Source organism: Chenopodium album, chromosome 13 (assembly GCF_948465745.1).
Source record: "Chenopodium album chromosome 13, dcCheAlbu1.1, whole genome shotgun sequence".
NCBI lineage: Eukaryota > Viridiplantae > Streptophyta > Magnoliopsida > Caryophyllales > Amaranthaceae > Chenopodium > Chenopodium album.
The window spans coordinates 9,122,269-9,135,584 of NC_137846.1; the positions used below are offsets into that span (position 1 = coordinate 9,122,269).

The 13,316-nt window shown below is 32.9% G+C and overlaps 2 protein-coding genes across 2 annotated transcripts; both read left to right on the forward strand.

Moving 5' to 3' along the window:
- Positions 1 to 26: 26 nt before the first annotated feature.
- On the forward strand, positions 27 to 7,250 carry LOC145576243 (sugar transporter ERD6-like 5). Its single transcript, XM_081634028.1, has 18 exons — positions 27 to 244; positions 3,866 to 3,928; positions 4,024 to 4,113; positions 4,204 to 4,263; positions 4,367 to 4,432; positions 4,510 to 4,575; positions 4,688 to 4,763; positions 4,850 to 4,914; positions 4,996 to 5,088; positions 5,179 to 5,259; positions 5,351 to 5,435; positions 5,750 to 5,793; positions 5,890 to 5,952; positions 6,042 to 6,101; positions 6,195 to 6,248; positions 6,499 to 6,558; positions 6,683 to 6,797; positions 6,885 to 7,250. The coding sequence occupies exons 1-18, from the start codon at positions 71 to 73 to the stop codon at positions 7,007 to 7,009; spliced, it is 1,440 nt and encodes a 479-aa protein (XP_081490154.1). The 5' UTR covers positions 27 to 70; the 3' UTR covers positions 7,010 to 7,250.
- A 458-nt stretch (positions 7,251 to 7,708) lies between these two features.
- LOC145575171 (sugar transporter ERD6-like 5) lies at positions 7,709 to 11,710 on the forward strand. Its single transcript, XM_081633075.1, has 18 exons — positions 7,709 to 7,882; positions 8,454 to 8,516; positions 8,685 to 8,774; positions 8,866 to 8,925; positions 9,025 to 9,090; positions 9,181 to 9,246; positions 9,361 to 9,436; positions 9,519 to 9,583; positions 9,665 to 9,757; positions 9,850 to 9,930; positions 10,031 to 10,115; positions 10,406 to 10,449; positions 10,535 to 10,597; positions 10,668 to 10,727; positions 10,818 to 10,871; positions 11,116 to 11,175; positions 11,238 to 11,373; positions 11,475 to 11,710. Exons 1-18 carry the CDS (start codon positions 7,709 to 7,711, stop codon positions 11,597 to 11,599), a joined length of 1,461 nt encoding a protein of 486 aa, XP_081489201.1. The 3' UTR covers positions 11,600 to 11,710.
- The last annotated feature ends 1,606 nt before the right edge of the window (positions 11,711 to 13,316 follow it).

Sequence of the window (13,316 nt, forward strand, 5' to 3'; positions counted from 1 at the left end):
GTTTATAAGAAAAAAAAAAAAAAAAAAAGTTTTTAATATTCATCAGTAGTTTAAAGTGAAGCTGAAAAAAATGAAGGAAGAAGTAAGAGTAGAGCTTCTACTGAATTCTAACAATAATGGTAAAGTAGATGATGATGTGGGGCCGGCAGCAGCAATGGTTAAAACGACGTCGTCGTCGTCGATTACTCCAATGGTTTTCTCCGCTTTCATTGCAGTGTTGGGTTCATTTTCCTCCGGTTTTATTGTAAGTTCCGCTCTTTCAATTCTTACTCTTCTTCGGCCGGCTGGGCCTTTGTGCCAAGACTGCCGACAGGGTCAATAGGCAAGACCTGTGAGGTGTCGGTAGTGTTGGGCTTGTTTGTAGTAAGAAAATAACCAACATGTGAATTGGAATTAACTACGAGTTTCTTCGTTAGAGTAGTTAATTCCATAAACTAGGATATAGGGTCTGTTTTCATTGACTAAATTGAGCTGAATTAACTGAACTGAACTTATTAGAGCTGAACTGAAATGAATATTTTATAAGAGAAGGAAATTAGAAGCTGAACTGAACTTATTAGAAGTGAACTGAACTGAAAATAATCGTATCAGAACAAGCACATAATCCTTTGAAAGTGAGTCCCTTAAAAAAGCTACGCTAGAAAACTAAAAAACATAGTCCCCTAATATGTATGATGTTATCTATGTTAATCTTTATAGGAAACTTTCCTTTTTGGTTGAAAATTTTTGCTTTACCAAAATTATCCTACAAATAAAGGGATAATTTTTATTTATTTATTTTTTTTAAATATGCTACTAACATGACGTTCATTTTTACATTTTTATTAACTAACAATTAGTTTTATAGTTTTTTTTTTTAAAGTTTTATAAATTAGTGCATAGTTGTTTTTAAAAAATGGACAACTATATTGCTCATGCCACGTTAAAAAATCAAAACCACTACAAATTAAATCTGCTTTATTATTTTTTTGAAATACAAATAACCATATTTAATTTTATTATTCAGTTTATATTTTTAAAGATATATATATTTCTTCAAAAAAAAAAAATCATATATGGTTTATTTTTCTTTAGTTGTTAATCTTATATATATATATTTTTTTATAGGAAAGATAACCACATCTTAGGAACAAATATGTCTATTTATATCTTCTTTTAGTCATGGATAATTTTTTAATTAGGAACAAAATATAGCGTTACCTTAAAAAAAAAAAAGTTGTTCATCCCTACTAATAAAAAAAAAACCATCTCCCAATAAGACAATAATCCAAAAAACGTGGAGTATAACATAACAAGTTTATCAAATATGACAAGACCTATCTTTTTTGGATATGCATGACAATTAATTAGGGACTCAATTTATTTATTTATTTATTTTGGTCAAAAAGTTTAATAAAGGGACCGTCTTTTTTTGTCAATTAATTAGGAAGGGACTCAATTATTTTCCGATTGGGTAAAGTTGGATTAAGTTACCGGATTTCTAACCACAGGTCTCAAAAGGTGAAAAAAAAGTTAGGAGGTCCTAAAAGGTGGTGAAAAAATGAAATAGATAGACCCTACTTTTATACTTCCTCCGTTCTTTAATTATTGCACCATATAGGTTGACACACTTTTTTTTGGTAGTGGGAAAAGGGAAGAGAGAGAGGGGTAAAATTACAAAGTTATCCATGTAATGTAAGCATAAATTTAAGAATCAAGTAGCAAAAGTAAGGGTATATTGGGTATTTGTAGTGTGAACATAGATATTTTATTCCCTAAAATAGGATTGGTGCAATATTTGTGAAACTTCCTTAAAAGGCAAATGGTGCAATAAATAAAAAACGGAGGAAGTATAATAATTAAAATAATTAACCTAGTATCACTAATTAACCTAATTAATCTCTAATCTCTTCTAATTACTTTCTAATTCTCACTTAACCATAATAATTAAATTAATGTATATTTTTTTTAAAAAAAAAAAATACCACCACCACTCTAACCACGAGTCACCCTCCTACTTCTCCCCCTCCCCTAACTGAGCTGCCGCCTTAAACCCTCCACCTCCGATGACCCACCTAGACGTCCGGCCAACCCCCTTCCGAAACCCTAAACCCACCTTAAGATTATCAAAACCTAAAGCAAAAAAAATGAACAAATGAACAACAAATTCCACAAATTAAGCAAATCAACCCCATCAATGGTGGTTTCCAATCTTCGGCGCCATGTTTTCCAGCGTCTATTGATGGCTTAGTTTCCTCGCTCATTTTATCTTTTTCAAAATTGAAATATTGAATGATTGTAAATGGTGGAATGTTGATGGTGGTTGAAGAAGGGGAAAAGGGGAAGGGGAGAGAAAGGAAGGTGGCTGAGTTGGTGGTTAGAGTGTTTTTATTTATTTATATAAATTAATTTAATTATTAAATAGTTAAGTGAGAATTAGAGAATAATTAGAAGAGATTAGAGATTAATTAAGTTAATTAGTAATACTAGGTTTCTTTGAACAAAAATTTTTTAACTTCTTTTTTTTTCGATAAAACTTTTAAAAGGTTTTTTTTTGCATAATGAAACATTTAAAAAGTTTTTTTTTTGACAAAGTTCCTTTTTAATATATTTTGTTTTTAATAAACAATAATTTTTACTGTATTATTTTTGTAAGATGAAGAGAACATGACCTTAAACTATAATTGTCATTGTTTATGATTGTTGATTCACTTGATTGTTGATGTTTTCTCCTTTGATTTAAAAATATGAAAACAACCACAATCATTGGTTTTGAATGAAAAGGAAAGAAAATCAAGATGAGGCAGGGGAGGGAGTGAGAATGCACTGGAGATATGAGGGAGGAGCTGAAACTTGGTCGGTGCTGAGTGAAAGGATTAGTAAAACTCCTATTATTGGTGCGGATAGTTGAGTGGTACAGTGTGCGGTGTTTTGTGGCTCACGAATTGATCAATGGTGACTATTTGTTTGAACCAAACATAGAATAGGAAGAATGGGAAGGCCGGTATCGGTGGTCAACTGTGGTATTGAGGAGGAGAAAGGCAGACCATTTGTGAAAGGCACCCTCCATAATAGGTATTATTTCATAATAATCTATAGTTGAAATTAATGTGGGAAGACCACCAGTAGTTGGGATTAATCATGTAAACTTTTTTCTTAAGAATATATGTATTCGAATAATTCATGGATTTCATTAAGTGGCCTATTTGATACAATAGACAATTAAAAAAAAAAAAAAAACATCCAACAAAAATTAAAGAAACAAGTACATACATGACATGATTCACTAGCATGTGTTAACTACGTTCACATGCATGCAAGAAAAAAGAGTTTTTTTGAATCAATCTTAAGTAAATACATAATATAAAATTAGGGTAGGTTGATGACTTAGTGGGTGTTTGGTATGAATATTAGAAATGGAGTGGAAAGGAAATATATAAAGAGAAGGAAAGGAATCATTTAACCATTAGTTACCTTTTCATTTGTTTGGTTTAAACATGAAAATGAATCACTTAAACTTATTTTTCTTTATTTTTGTTTGATGAGGGTAAGGATATTGTTACCTTAGCTTTTAAAGAGGTAACAAATGGGTGGAAACCAGTACCCTTAGGTAATGGTAATTGTTATCTAAGCCTTCTAACCAAACACTTGGTAACAGTAATGGTTTAATTGAATCTGTTTCCAACCCTAAAAATACTCTAACCAAACATGCTCTTAGGCCCAACTATAGACTAAAAATGAGACTGTAACCCACTCGTGAACTGGGTCGTTTGTAGGGGACAAATAGATTCAAGACATAGTCTAACACAATTATTTGGGATCACTTATATCTCAATTCTAGTGAAAGATACTTTGTGCCATCTTTTATTGATGTGGTGCCAAATAGGTGGGATATACATCACCTGTGCAAGCTGAGATCATGGAGGAACTTGATCTTTCAACAGCCCAGGTATGATTACTTTGACTCTTTTGTTCAATGAACTCCATATAACAAAGTATTATTGCTAATGTACTGCTTCTATATGTTTTTATGAGTTTGTCCAGTATTCTCTCTTTGGATCAATGGTTCCTATTGGAGCAGCATTGGGTTCTGTAGTATGTGGCATGTTAACAGATTATCTAGGCCGAAAACATGTAAGTTATATCTTATTATGTCCTGTTTTCGTGATGTTACAACTTCGGATTTATTCTGTTTTCTTGATAACTTGGCATTTGATAAGGCAGGTACTACAACTAACTAGCCTATTTTTGATATTTGGCTGGTCTGTGATATCAGTAAGCCAGGTTCTTTTTCTTTCTCTAGTGTTTAATCAAATATCAACTTGATTCATTAAATTAAAATTCTGGTTTATGTTGTGATTTCAACAATCCTTTATCCTGATAAAAGGGTGCAAGGCTGCTTGACATGGGTAGATGGATGCTCGGTTTTACTTCAAGCATTTCAGGATTTGCTGTAAGCAAGAAATTCTGCTTTCCATCTAATACTTATGTCACATAGTTCACGATTCATGCATCGTAATGATTTTTCAGATTCCAATATATGTAGCAGAATTTACTCCTAAAGATCTTCGGGGAGGGTTCGTTGCTCTCCATGTGGTAATGATTAATTCTGAAACAAGTTGTTTACATGTGTAATGCGTTCATAATTAAAATTTGTATATCTGCTTGCACCTGCTTTGTAACTTTGCCTCATTATATCCTGTTTCAGTTAATGCTAACAGTTGGTGTCTCAACAGCATTTCTCATGGGACTAATCATCTCATGGCGTAATTTAGCTTTGATTGGTACTTTCCGTGTTTATAAATGTACCTCACTTCAGTTATTTCAATCTTTAAATTTCTCTGGTAGTTTGATCATCATCATATTCCAGGAATTATACCGGGTCTTGTACAGATAGTTGGTTTATTCTTCATTCCAGAGTCTCCTAGATGGCTGGTAAGGCATGTTCCTTGCAATTCCTGTAAAAATTGTCATTAACCACTGATAAGATGATGATTAAGATATGTTTCACGACAGTTGATGAAGAATAAAAACAAGGAGTTCGAAGCAGCCTTACAGTGTTTTAGGGGAGGCTTTGTTGATGTATCTCAGGAAGCAGATGATATAAGGGTAACAGTAATCCACGGTCTATAGTTCAAATATTTACATGGAAATATTTTTTGTATGACATGATGAAATGTCTGTGACATATTTGTGAAGGACTCTGCTAGAGCCTTACATCAAATGGAAAAAGTTAGCATTATACAACTATTTCAGAGGAAATTTGCATATGCGCACACAGTAAGCTTGGAACAAATCGATTATGAGCTTATATTTTGTGGGTTTTTCACACTTCATCAGCTAATTGAGGATAATATGCATTCCATATTAGGTGGGAATTGGTCTTGCAATACTCGGTTCCTTTGTTGGTTTAAACGGAATCATCTTCTATGCTAGCTCTATATTTGAATCAGCTGGTGAGTTAACACCTTATAGCTCCATATTTCACAAACTTCTCCATAATAGTACTTCCTCCGTCCCATATTTGACATTCCACTTACCTTCTTGGAATTTATTGAACTAAAAGTTTCTTGTCTTCTTTTTGATTTTTACTTTCTCTGTAATATAAATGTTAAAATTCTCTTTCAGTTCTGATGCTTCTCTCACTAAAGCATCTACATACTTTCGACATGTTCTTCTTAATCTCTGTTCCATATAGAAGTGGAAAGTTAAATATCTAAGACAGAATAGTTAATGCCTTAAAGTTGATTCTATCATTGGTGTTGAGCAGGATTTTCAGCTAAAGTGGGAACTACGGCGCTGGCTTTTTTCCAGGTACTTGATTTCTGATTAATTTCAACTGCTAATTATAAGTATTAGTAATTGAAGTTGCTCTGAATTGAAAGTGACAAAATATCTTTTTATTTGCAGCTTCCAAGTATGGCATTGGCTATAATTTCGATGGATAAATGTGGGAGGCGGCCTCTTATGATGGTTAGAACAATGAACTAATAATAATCAAGTTTTAGTACATCATAAAATTGGTATTTCATAAATTAAGATCAAGAGATCATTACTTGCAGATTTCAGCAACTGGTCTTTTCTTAGGTTGCTCACTGACAGGACTTGCATTTCTGTTTCAGGTTAGCTTTAACTACTCTACATTTTTGTTGCCACAGTTTTTCTGAGGTTAACCAGAATGATTGACTCTATGATACCTTTTGCTGTTCAATCAGGAGCATCAATTGCTGGACGGTTTCAGTCCGTATATTGCACTTATTGGCATATTGGTAACTAAAACTACTGATCAAAGAGCTGCATTATTTGTGTTGCTGTTGTTGTTGTTGCTGCTGCTGCTGTGTGTTTTTGATCGATAATAAATTAAGAGCTTAACTTATAATCAGCATTATGCACATGGACGTACTGGCAGATATTGATTATCAATTTATCATTACCTTATAGGGCATATAGGCATGCAAAGTCCCACTGAATTGTGTTAAGAGCAGTTTACTCAGTCTGATAAGTTCCTTGTTTCTGCAGACCTATGTTGCTTTATTTCCCATAGGCGTAGGTGGAGGATCTGCTGTTATTACTTCTGAGGTATGACTATTTCCAGCTCTGAATTATAGTTCTCAAGTGCATAAGATAGCAAGATGAAGTTTTCCCGGTTTAGTAGATGGATTGATGGAATAATTAATTGATTCAGTGAATGTTACTATATCAGATATACCCCTTGAACATAAAAGGGCCAGCAGGCAGTATTGTTGCTGTAATATCCAATCTATCATCATGGATTGTTTCTTATACATTTAACTTTTCAATGGAATGGAGTTCTTCAGGTAAATAATGTTCAATCCCCTTTGATCTTTAGCTCTCATTTTCGCCTTTTAAACATTCACGCGATAATATCATCTGCATTGCTGTAGGAACTTTCTTTGTATTGGCGGGTGTTTGTGTGTTACTGATAATATTTGTGGCAAAATTGGTGCCGGAGACTAAGGGGAGAACACTTGAAGAAATTCATATGGAAATGAGTGATGCTTGGCAATGATGTGACACAGTCCTGCTTTAAATACATTATGAAAGATTATTTTATGCAAGTTATTAGAGACTATTATTCTCACATTGTAGATGAAGAGGGAGACAACGAACATATTAATCTTTCCGATATCTTTCACCTATGAGCCTATCATCATAATTAGGATGCAATCTTTCAATGCTTGTATGTGGTTAAAGGCTCATTTGTTGAACACTTATTTATGATTTATACTTGAGGAAAAAAATAAGCACGAGTCTTATTAGTTTCGTCTCAAGTAATTTATACTTTCATAACATCAATATTTTTATTAGAATATATACATATCAATAATAACAGATATATGTGATTTAAAATACGCATTAATTTAACAAATGTGAAATGAGAAGCGTTGCTGATTACAGATTACTTGTATCATAAGTTTTTCGGAATTGGATTCATCAATGTGAGGACAAGATATAATTGTGAACAAATGCGTATAATGCGTTACAGTTAGTTAGTTATAGCCACAAACAACAACTAACTTGTTAGAAAGATCCAGTATTGAAGTGGTCCACCAGACAATTATAACAGATGAGTAGCATCTATCAATAATTTATTATTTCATACCCCAAATTTAGTAACTTCCAATTCTTCTAAATAATTAAAATTAAAAAATAAAAAAAGTAAATAAAAATTTTAACAGAACATCAGTTTCAGACTCTGAAAAAAAAAATGAAGGAAGAAATAAGTAAACAGCTCTTACAGCATGATAATAAGATAGATGATGAAGCTGATGACGCGGAGCCAGTAGAAGCAGCAATGGATTCGACATTGTCATTGATCACTCCAATGCTGCTTCTCTCCGCTTTCATTGCAGTTTTGGGTTCATTTTCATGTGGTTTTATTGTAAGTTTAGTTATCTTTATAATTATAGTTTTATTTTCATTCGCATCCTCTGCATGGCACTGGATCACCGTGCAGGCAGTGTCAATAGGCATGAATCATGAATGGTTAGTCGTGTTGTTACATGTCCCCTTGTCTGGGGGCAGGGCATGACATGACACTACACGACCTATGAACTTGGTTGTGTGCTATGAAAGTAACCTATGTGTGAGTTGGGATTATTGATTATCACACATTGTAAGAATGAGGATGAGTAATATATAGGTCTAACAGATTTTATTAGATCAATTGATGCAATTGGCCTGGTACAAATTTTGTTTTATAAAATAGAGATATAAATTCCCTTTTTGTTTATCATATGCTTGATATGTCCCTAAATGTGGGTTGTTTGTCCAACATATATATATCGATGTAGTCTCTCATTGGAATTCTAAATTAAGTGGTATTGATAGTGAAAATATATGAATGTTCAAACTTTATTGACGAAATTTAAAAAGTGGCCTATTATTTTGGGACAACTGAAATATCATTTCTGGTGAAACGTACAATCTTTCATCGGAGTAGTGGCTAACAGGTGGGATATACATCACCGGTGCAAGCTGAGATCATGATGAAACTTGATCTTTCAACAGCCCAGGTATACACTACTTATATATAGTCTTTCTTGTAATACAACCATAACATAATTGGCTTATTGCATGGCTTAGGGCCTTTGACACACTATGAAATATCTCCTAACTAATTCAGTACTTCAGTAGTCCTCAAGTATTCTGCTTCTCCAAACTTTTTGAATGTGTTTGTCCAGTATTCTCTCTTTGGATCAATGGTTCCTATAGGAGGGGCATTAGGTTCTGTAGTATGTGGCAAGTTAACGGATTATCTGGGTCGAAAACATGTAAGTTTTATCCTATTATGTTCTGATGTAACGATGTTACAACTCCGGATTGATTCTGATTTCTTAATAAACTTTGCTTTTGGCAAGGCAGGTACTGCAACTAACTTCTGTAGTTTACATCTTTGGCTGGTCTGCCATATCAGTAAGCCAGGTTTTTTTCATTATCTTATTTCTTTGGTTTAATTTCAAAAGTTCAATTGAATAAAATGTCTGATTGATGTTATTATGAAATCCATTATCCTGATGCAAGGGTACAAGGCTGCTCGACTTGGGTAGATTGATGTTGGGTGTTACTTCAGGCATTTCAGGATATGCTGTAAGTAGAAAATTCTGCACTTTATTTAATTCTGATCATATATCAAATATATTGTGAAATTGCAATACATGGATCATAATGTTGTCTCAGATTCCGGTGTATATAGCAGAATTTACTCCCAAAGAACTTCGAGGAGGGTTTGTGATTCTCCATGTGGTAAATGATCGATACTGAAATAACAAGCTCTTGTCTTCATTTACTTTGATAAACATTGTAATTTTTATACCTTATTCGATTTTATAACCTTGCCTTTTGAATATCCTGTTTCAGTTAATGATAACAGTCGGAGTATCAACAGCATTTCTCATAGGACAAGTCACCTCTTGGCGTACCTTATCTCTGATTGGTATTTTCAATGAAACTTGATGTATCTCAGCTCAGATCTTTCGACCCGAAATTTTTCAGACAGTTTAAATTTAATGTTCCAGGTATTATCCCGGGTTTTGTACAGATAGTTGGTTTATTCTTCATTCCAGAATCTCCTAGATGGCTGGTAATGCATGTTCATTCATTTCCTTTGTCAGTAACCATAAACCTTTTCTAAGATGATGATCTAAGATTTGTTTCAAGACAGATGATGATGAGCAAAAACAAGGAGTTCGAAGCATCCTTACAGTGTCTTAGGGGGGATTCTGTCGATATCTCTCAGGAAGCAGCTGATATAAGGGTAACAGATTTTAATCACAGTCTATAGTTCAAATGTTCACATGGAAATATTTGTTGTATGACATGATGAAATGTCGGTTGATTTTTGTGAAGAAATCTGCTAGAGCCCTTCATCAAATGAAAAAAGTTAGCATCACACAACTATTTCAGAGGAAATATGCTTATGCACTCACTGTAAGCTTCAAACAAATTAAACCATGAACTTTTCTATTTTTTCGGTATTGTGCACTACAAAGCTATTGGCTGATTGTGTGACAATGTGCTTGGATTTTAGGTGGGAATCGGTCTTTCAGCACTTCCTGCCCTTGTTGGTTTAAACGGGATCATATTCTATGCCAGTTCTATCTTCGATTCAGCTGGTTAGTTAGCCATTAAAAGCTTCATAATAATCTAAAAACTAAATCTCCATCTTATATCCTCTGTCCCATTTGGACTTCCCATCAACACTTAAGAATGCACTAAGAAAAAATTTATGTTACTGATTTTTTCTCTCTCAATTCAGCCAATAATTTCTCTTACTGCTTCTTTCACTATCCATTATCATTTCCCATTTCGCTTAGAAGTGGGAAGTTAACTATGCTGGGAAGGATAGTGCATCTAAGACAGAATAGTTTAAGCATTGAAGGTTTATTCTGTTGGTTTTGAGCAGGATTTTCAGTAAAACTGGGAACTATGGCACTGGCCTTATTCCAGGTACTTCAACTTTGATAGATTTTAGCTACTAATCAAAGCATTACTGATGTAAATCCGAAAGTAACAAATGATCTTCTGTTTGCAGCTCCCAAGTGTGGCTTTCTGTATAATTTTGATGGATAAATGTGGGAGGCGGCCTCTTATTATGGTTAGTATAGTGAACTATATATCAAATTTGCATTACTTGATCATTAAGATCATGAGCTCATGCCTTGCAGGTTTCCGGAGCCGGTCTTTGCTTAGGTTGTTCACTGACAGGGATCGCATTTCTGTTTGAGGTTTGCTAGCACTACTTGCTTTTGTTGCCAAAATTTCTCTGATTATTACCATTATGATTTACCCTTTTTTATTGATCATTATTCACTCAGGACCATCACTTGCTGGGTGATTTCAGTCCTTACATCGCGCTTATTGGTATACTGGTAAACTCAAAGCACTGAATTTGCTTTGTTATTGTTGTTGCTGCTGTTGTGTGTTTCTAATCAATAAATCAGGCGCATCACTTATGGTCATTACTCACAAAATGACTCGCTAATATGATTACCACTACCTTAGGCGTATAATCTTAAACTTATATCTAAGATGGATCATGGACCAATGAACTAACTGTATTACTTATTAAGAGCGCGTAGTTGGTAAAGTCTGATAGAAAATTTACTCCTGCAGATCTATGTTGCTTTATATCCAATAGGTATAGGTGGAGGATCTGCTATAACTATTTCCGAGGTATGATTATTTCCAGATTTGAATCAATAGTGGTTAAATGTATGGATTTATGGGCTAATAAGTTAAGTAAATGCTACTTTCATATATTTCCCCTGAACATAAAATGGTCAGCAGGCAGTATTGCTGCTGTAGTAACAAACCTATCATCATGGATCGTTTCGTATGCTTTTAACTTTTCTATGGAATGGAGTTCCTCAGGTAAATGCTCCATCCCGGTCCCTTTTCATTTTTATTAACTAATCATTTTTTTTTTTTAACCTTACAACGTTCACTCAATAAAATCACCTGCATTGTCTTAGGGACATTTTTCGTGTTAGCGGGTGTTTGTGTGTTTACACTGATATTTGTGGCGAAGCTGGTGCCAGAGACAAAGGGAAGGACTCTTGAAGAAGTTCATATGTCAATGAGTGATGTTTGGCAATGATGTAACATGTACTTTTATTTAGCTAAAGTTCAATTACTTTCATCACCAAGTATAGTTCAAATTTATTTGTGAAAAAGAAAGAAAAGAATTGAACTTAGAAAGATTGATGATGAATTATGCACTACCTATGTTCGTTTTAAGTTTGTTATGAACGAAAAAACTCACCATCTCGGCATCTCTTATCTATTGAGCCAATTACCAACATCTTAAAATCTTAGATAAACTAAATAGGGTAGAGAATCTAGAGATGTAATTAGATTTATTTTGGACACATTTTAAATATAATATTGGATTCCATGAGTGTTTTAAGACTCAATTTTTATATTCCAACATTGTTAAGGAAAATGTATCGATCACATTGTAGACATAGAAATTTTATGAGTGAGAGTGAGGGATAGCTCAAGTGGTTAGAGCTTCCCTCCTGTTTCTAAGAGATCTTGGGATCGATTCTTACTCCCGCCTTTGTGGCTCTCTAAACTCCAAAAAAATGGAAATTTATGAGTGTTTTACATTAAAATAATTTGGGTTAAATCAAGTTAATGATCCATTTTAATTATCTTTTGGCCCACCCAAATAAATAATCTGATTAATCAAATACAATTCGAGTTATAAAATAAATCAAATAGACCAAGTTAAAAGACTTTCAAATCAATAAATGGCCCAAGCCCAAACCAACTAAGTCCACTCAAGGGTTTTCATCTCCTATAAATACACCTTTAGTAATGGCAATTTTGTAATTTTGAGGAGTTCATATTTAGAATAGAAAAAAATTTAGAACATAAGAAGAAAAAAAGTTACGAACATAGCAAAACTTTAGAACATAAGCAAACAAAAATTTAGAACATAAGTTGAAAAAATAATTTATAGCATAGGAAATAAATTTATAACATAAGCTGAAAAAATAATTTAGAACATAGGAAAAAATTTAGAACATAAGCTGAAAAAAAAATTAGAACATTTGAACAAATTTAGAACATAAGCTAAAAAAAAATTAGAATATAGGAAATAATTTGGAACACAAGTAGAAAAACATTATAGTGGGATATTGGAAAAACTTTAGACCATAGGTAGAAAAAAATTTAGAACATAGAAAAAAGTTTAGAGAACATAAGGTGTTATTCCATAAGAAAGGGTTCTTATATAAGGAGGGGTTCTTACCGGATCCCTCCCTATATATATATTCGAATAATTCTAATAATGATAATAGTTGTGATAATGGCTTGACTCTCGAGAAATGAAACATGAAAGGTGTATGATAGTTGATACAAGTATCAATCAATCAATTAATACCTATATACTAAGAGACACACCAGTAATGATAAGTGTTATCTCCTGGTGTGTCCTTAGGTTTTTTTTTTTAAAAAATAATTTAATTATAGTATAAAATCTTATAAAAAAATAATTTCTTATATAAATTAACAAAGATAATTACTTTAAATAGAAAAAAAATCTGATATATCTTTCCACACAAACATTTATGACTGTAGTAGAAAATATTAACATAATTTGCGACATATTTTAATCTACTTCAAGAAAGTATTCATATTATTTCCCAAATAAAAATAGTTGTTCATTTATTGATTAGAATTCACATCAAAGTAAAGTGTATATATATTAATTTTTTTTTTTAGATTTTTAATTTTTTGTAAAATAAACAATTATATTTAAAAGTTGATACGGATTATTATTTTTTAAAATTTACCGTGCGTGGCACGGG

What these genes read in the sequence shown, in the direction of transcription:
- LOC145575171 (XM_081633075.1), top strand. Translation starts at nt 7,709, where the DNA reads ATGAAGGAAGAAATAAGTAAACAGCTCTTACAGCATGATAATAAGATA. An exon ending in CAGAATCTCCTAGATGGCTG is followed by an intron (nt 9,584 to 9,664) that starts GTAATGCATGTT and finishes GTTTCAAGACAG; the next exon opens with ATGATGATGAGCAAAAACAA. An exon ending in TTCTATCTTCGATTCAGCTG is followed by an intron (nt 10,116 to 10,405) that starts GTTAGTTAGCCA and finishes GGTTTTGAGCAG; the next exon opens with GATTTTCAGTAAAACTGGGA.
- LOC145576243 (XM_081634028.1), top strand. Translation starts at nt 71, where the DNA reads ATGAAGGAAGAAGTAAGAGTAGAGCTTCTACTGAATTCTAACAATAAT. An exon ending in GCGTAATTTAGCTTTGATTG is followed by an intron (nt 4,764 to 4,849) that starts GTACTTTCCGTG and finishes ATCATATTCCAG; the next exon opens with GAATTATACCGGGTCTTGTA. An exon ending in CTGCTGTTATTACTTCTGAG is followed by an intron (nt 6,559 to 6,682) that starts GTATGACTATTT and finishes TTACTATATCAG; the next exon opens with ATATACCCCTTGAACATAAA.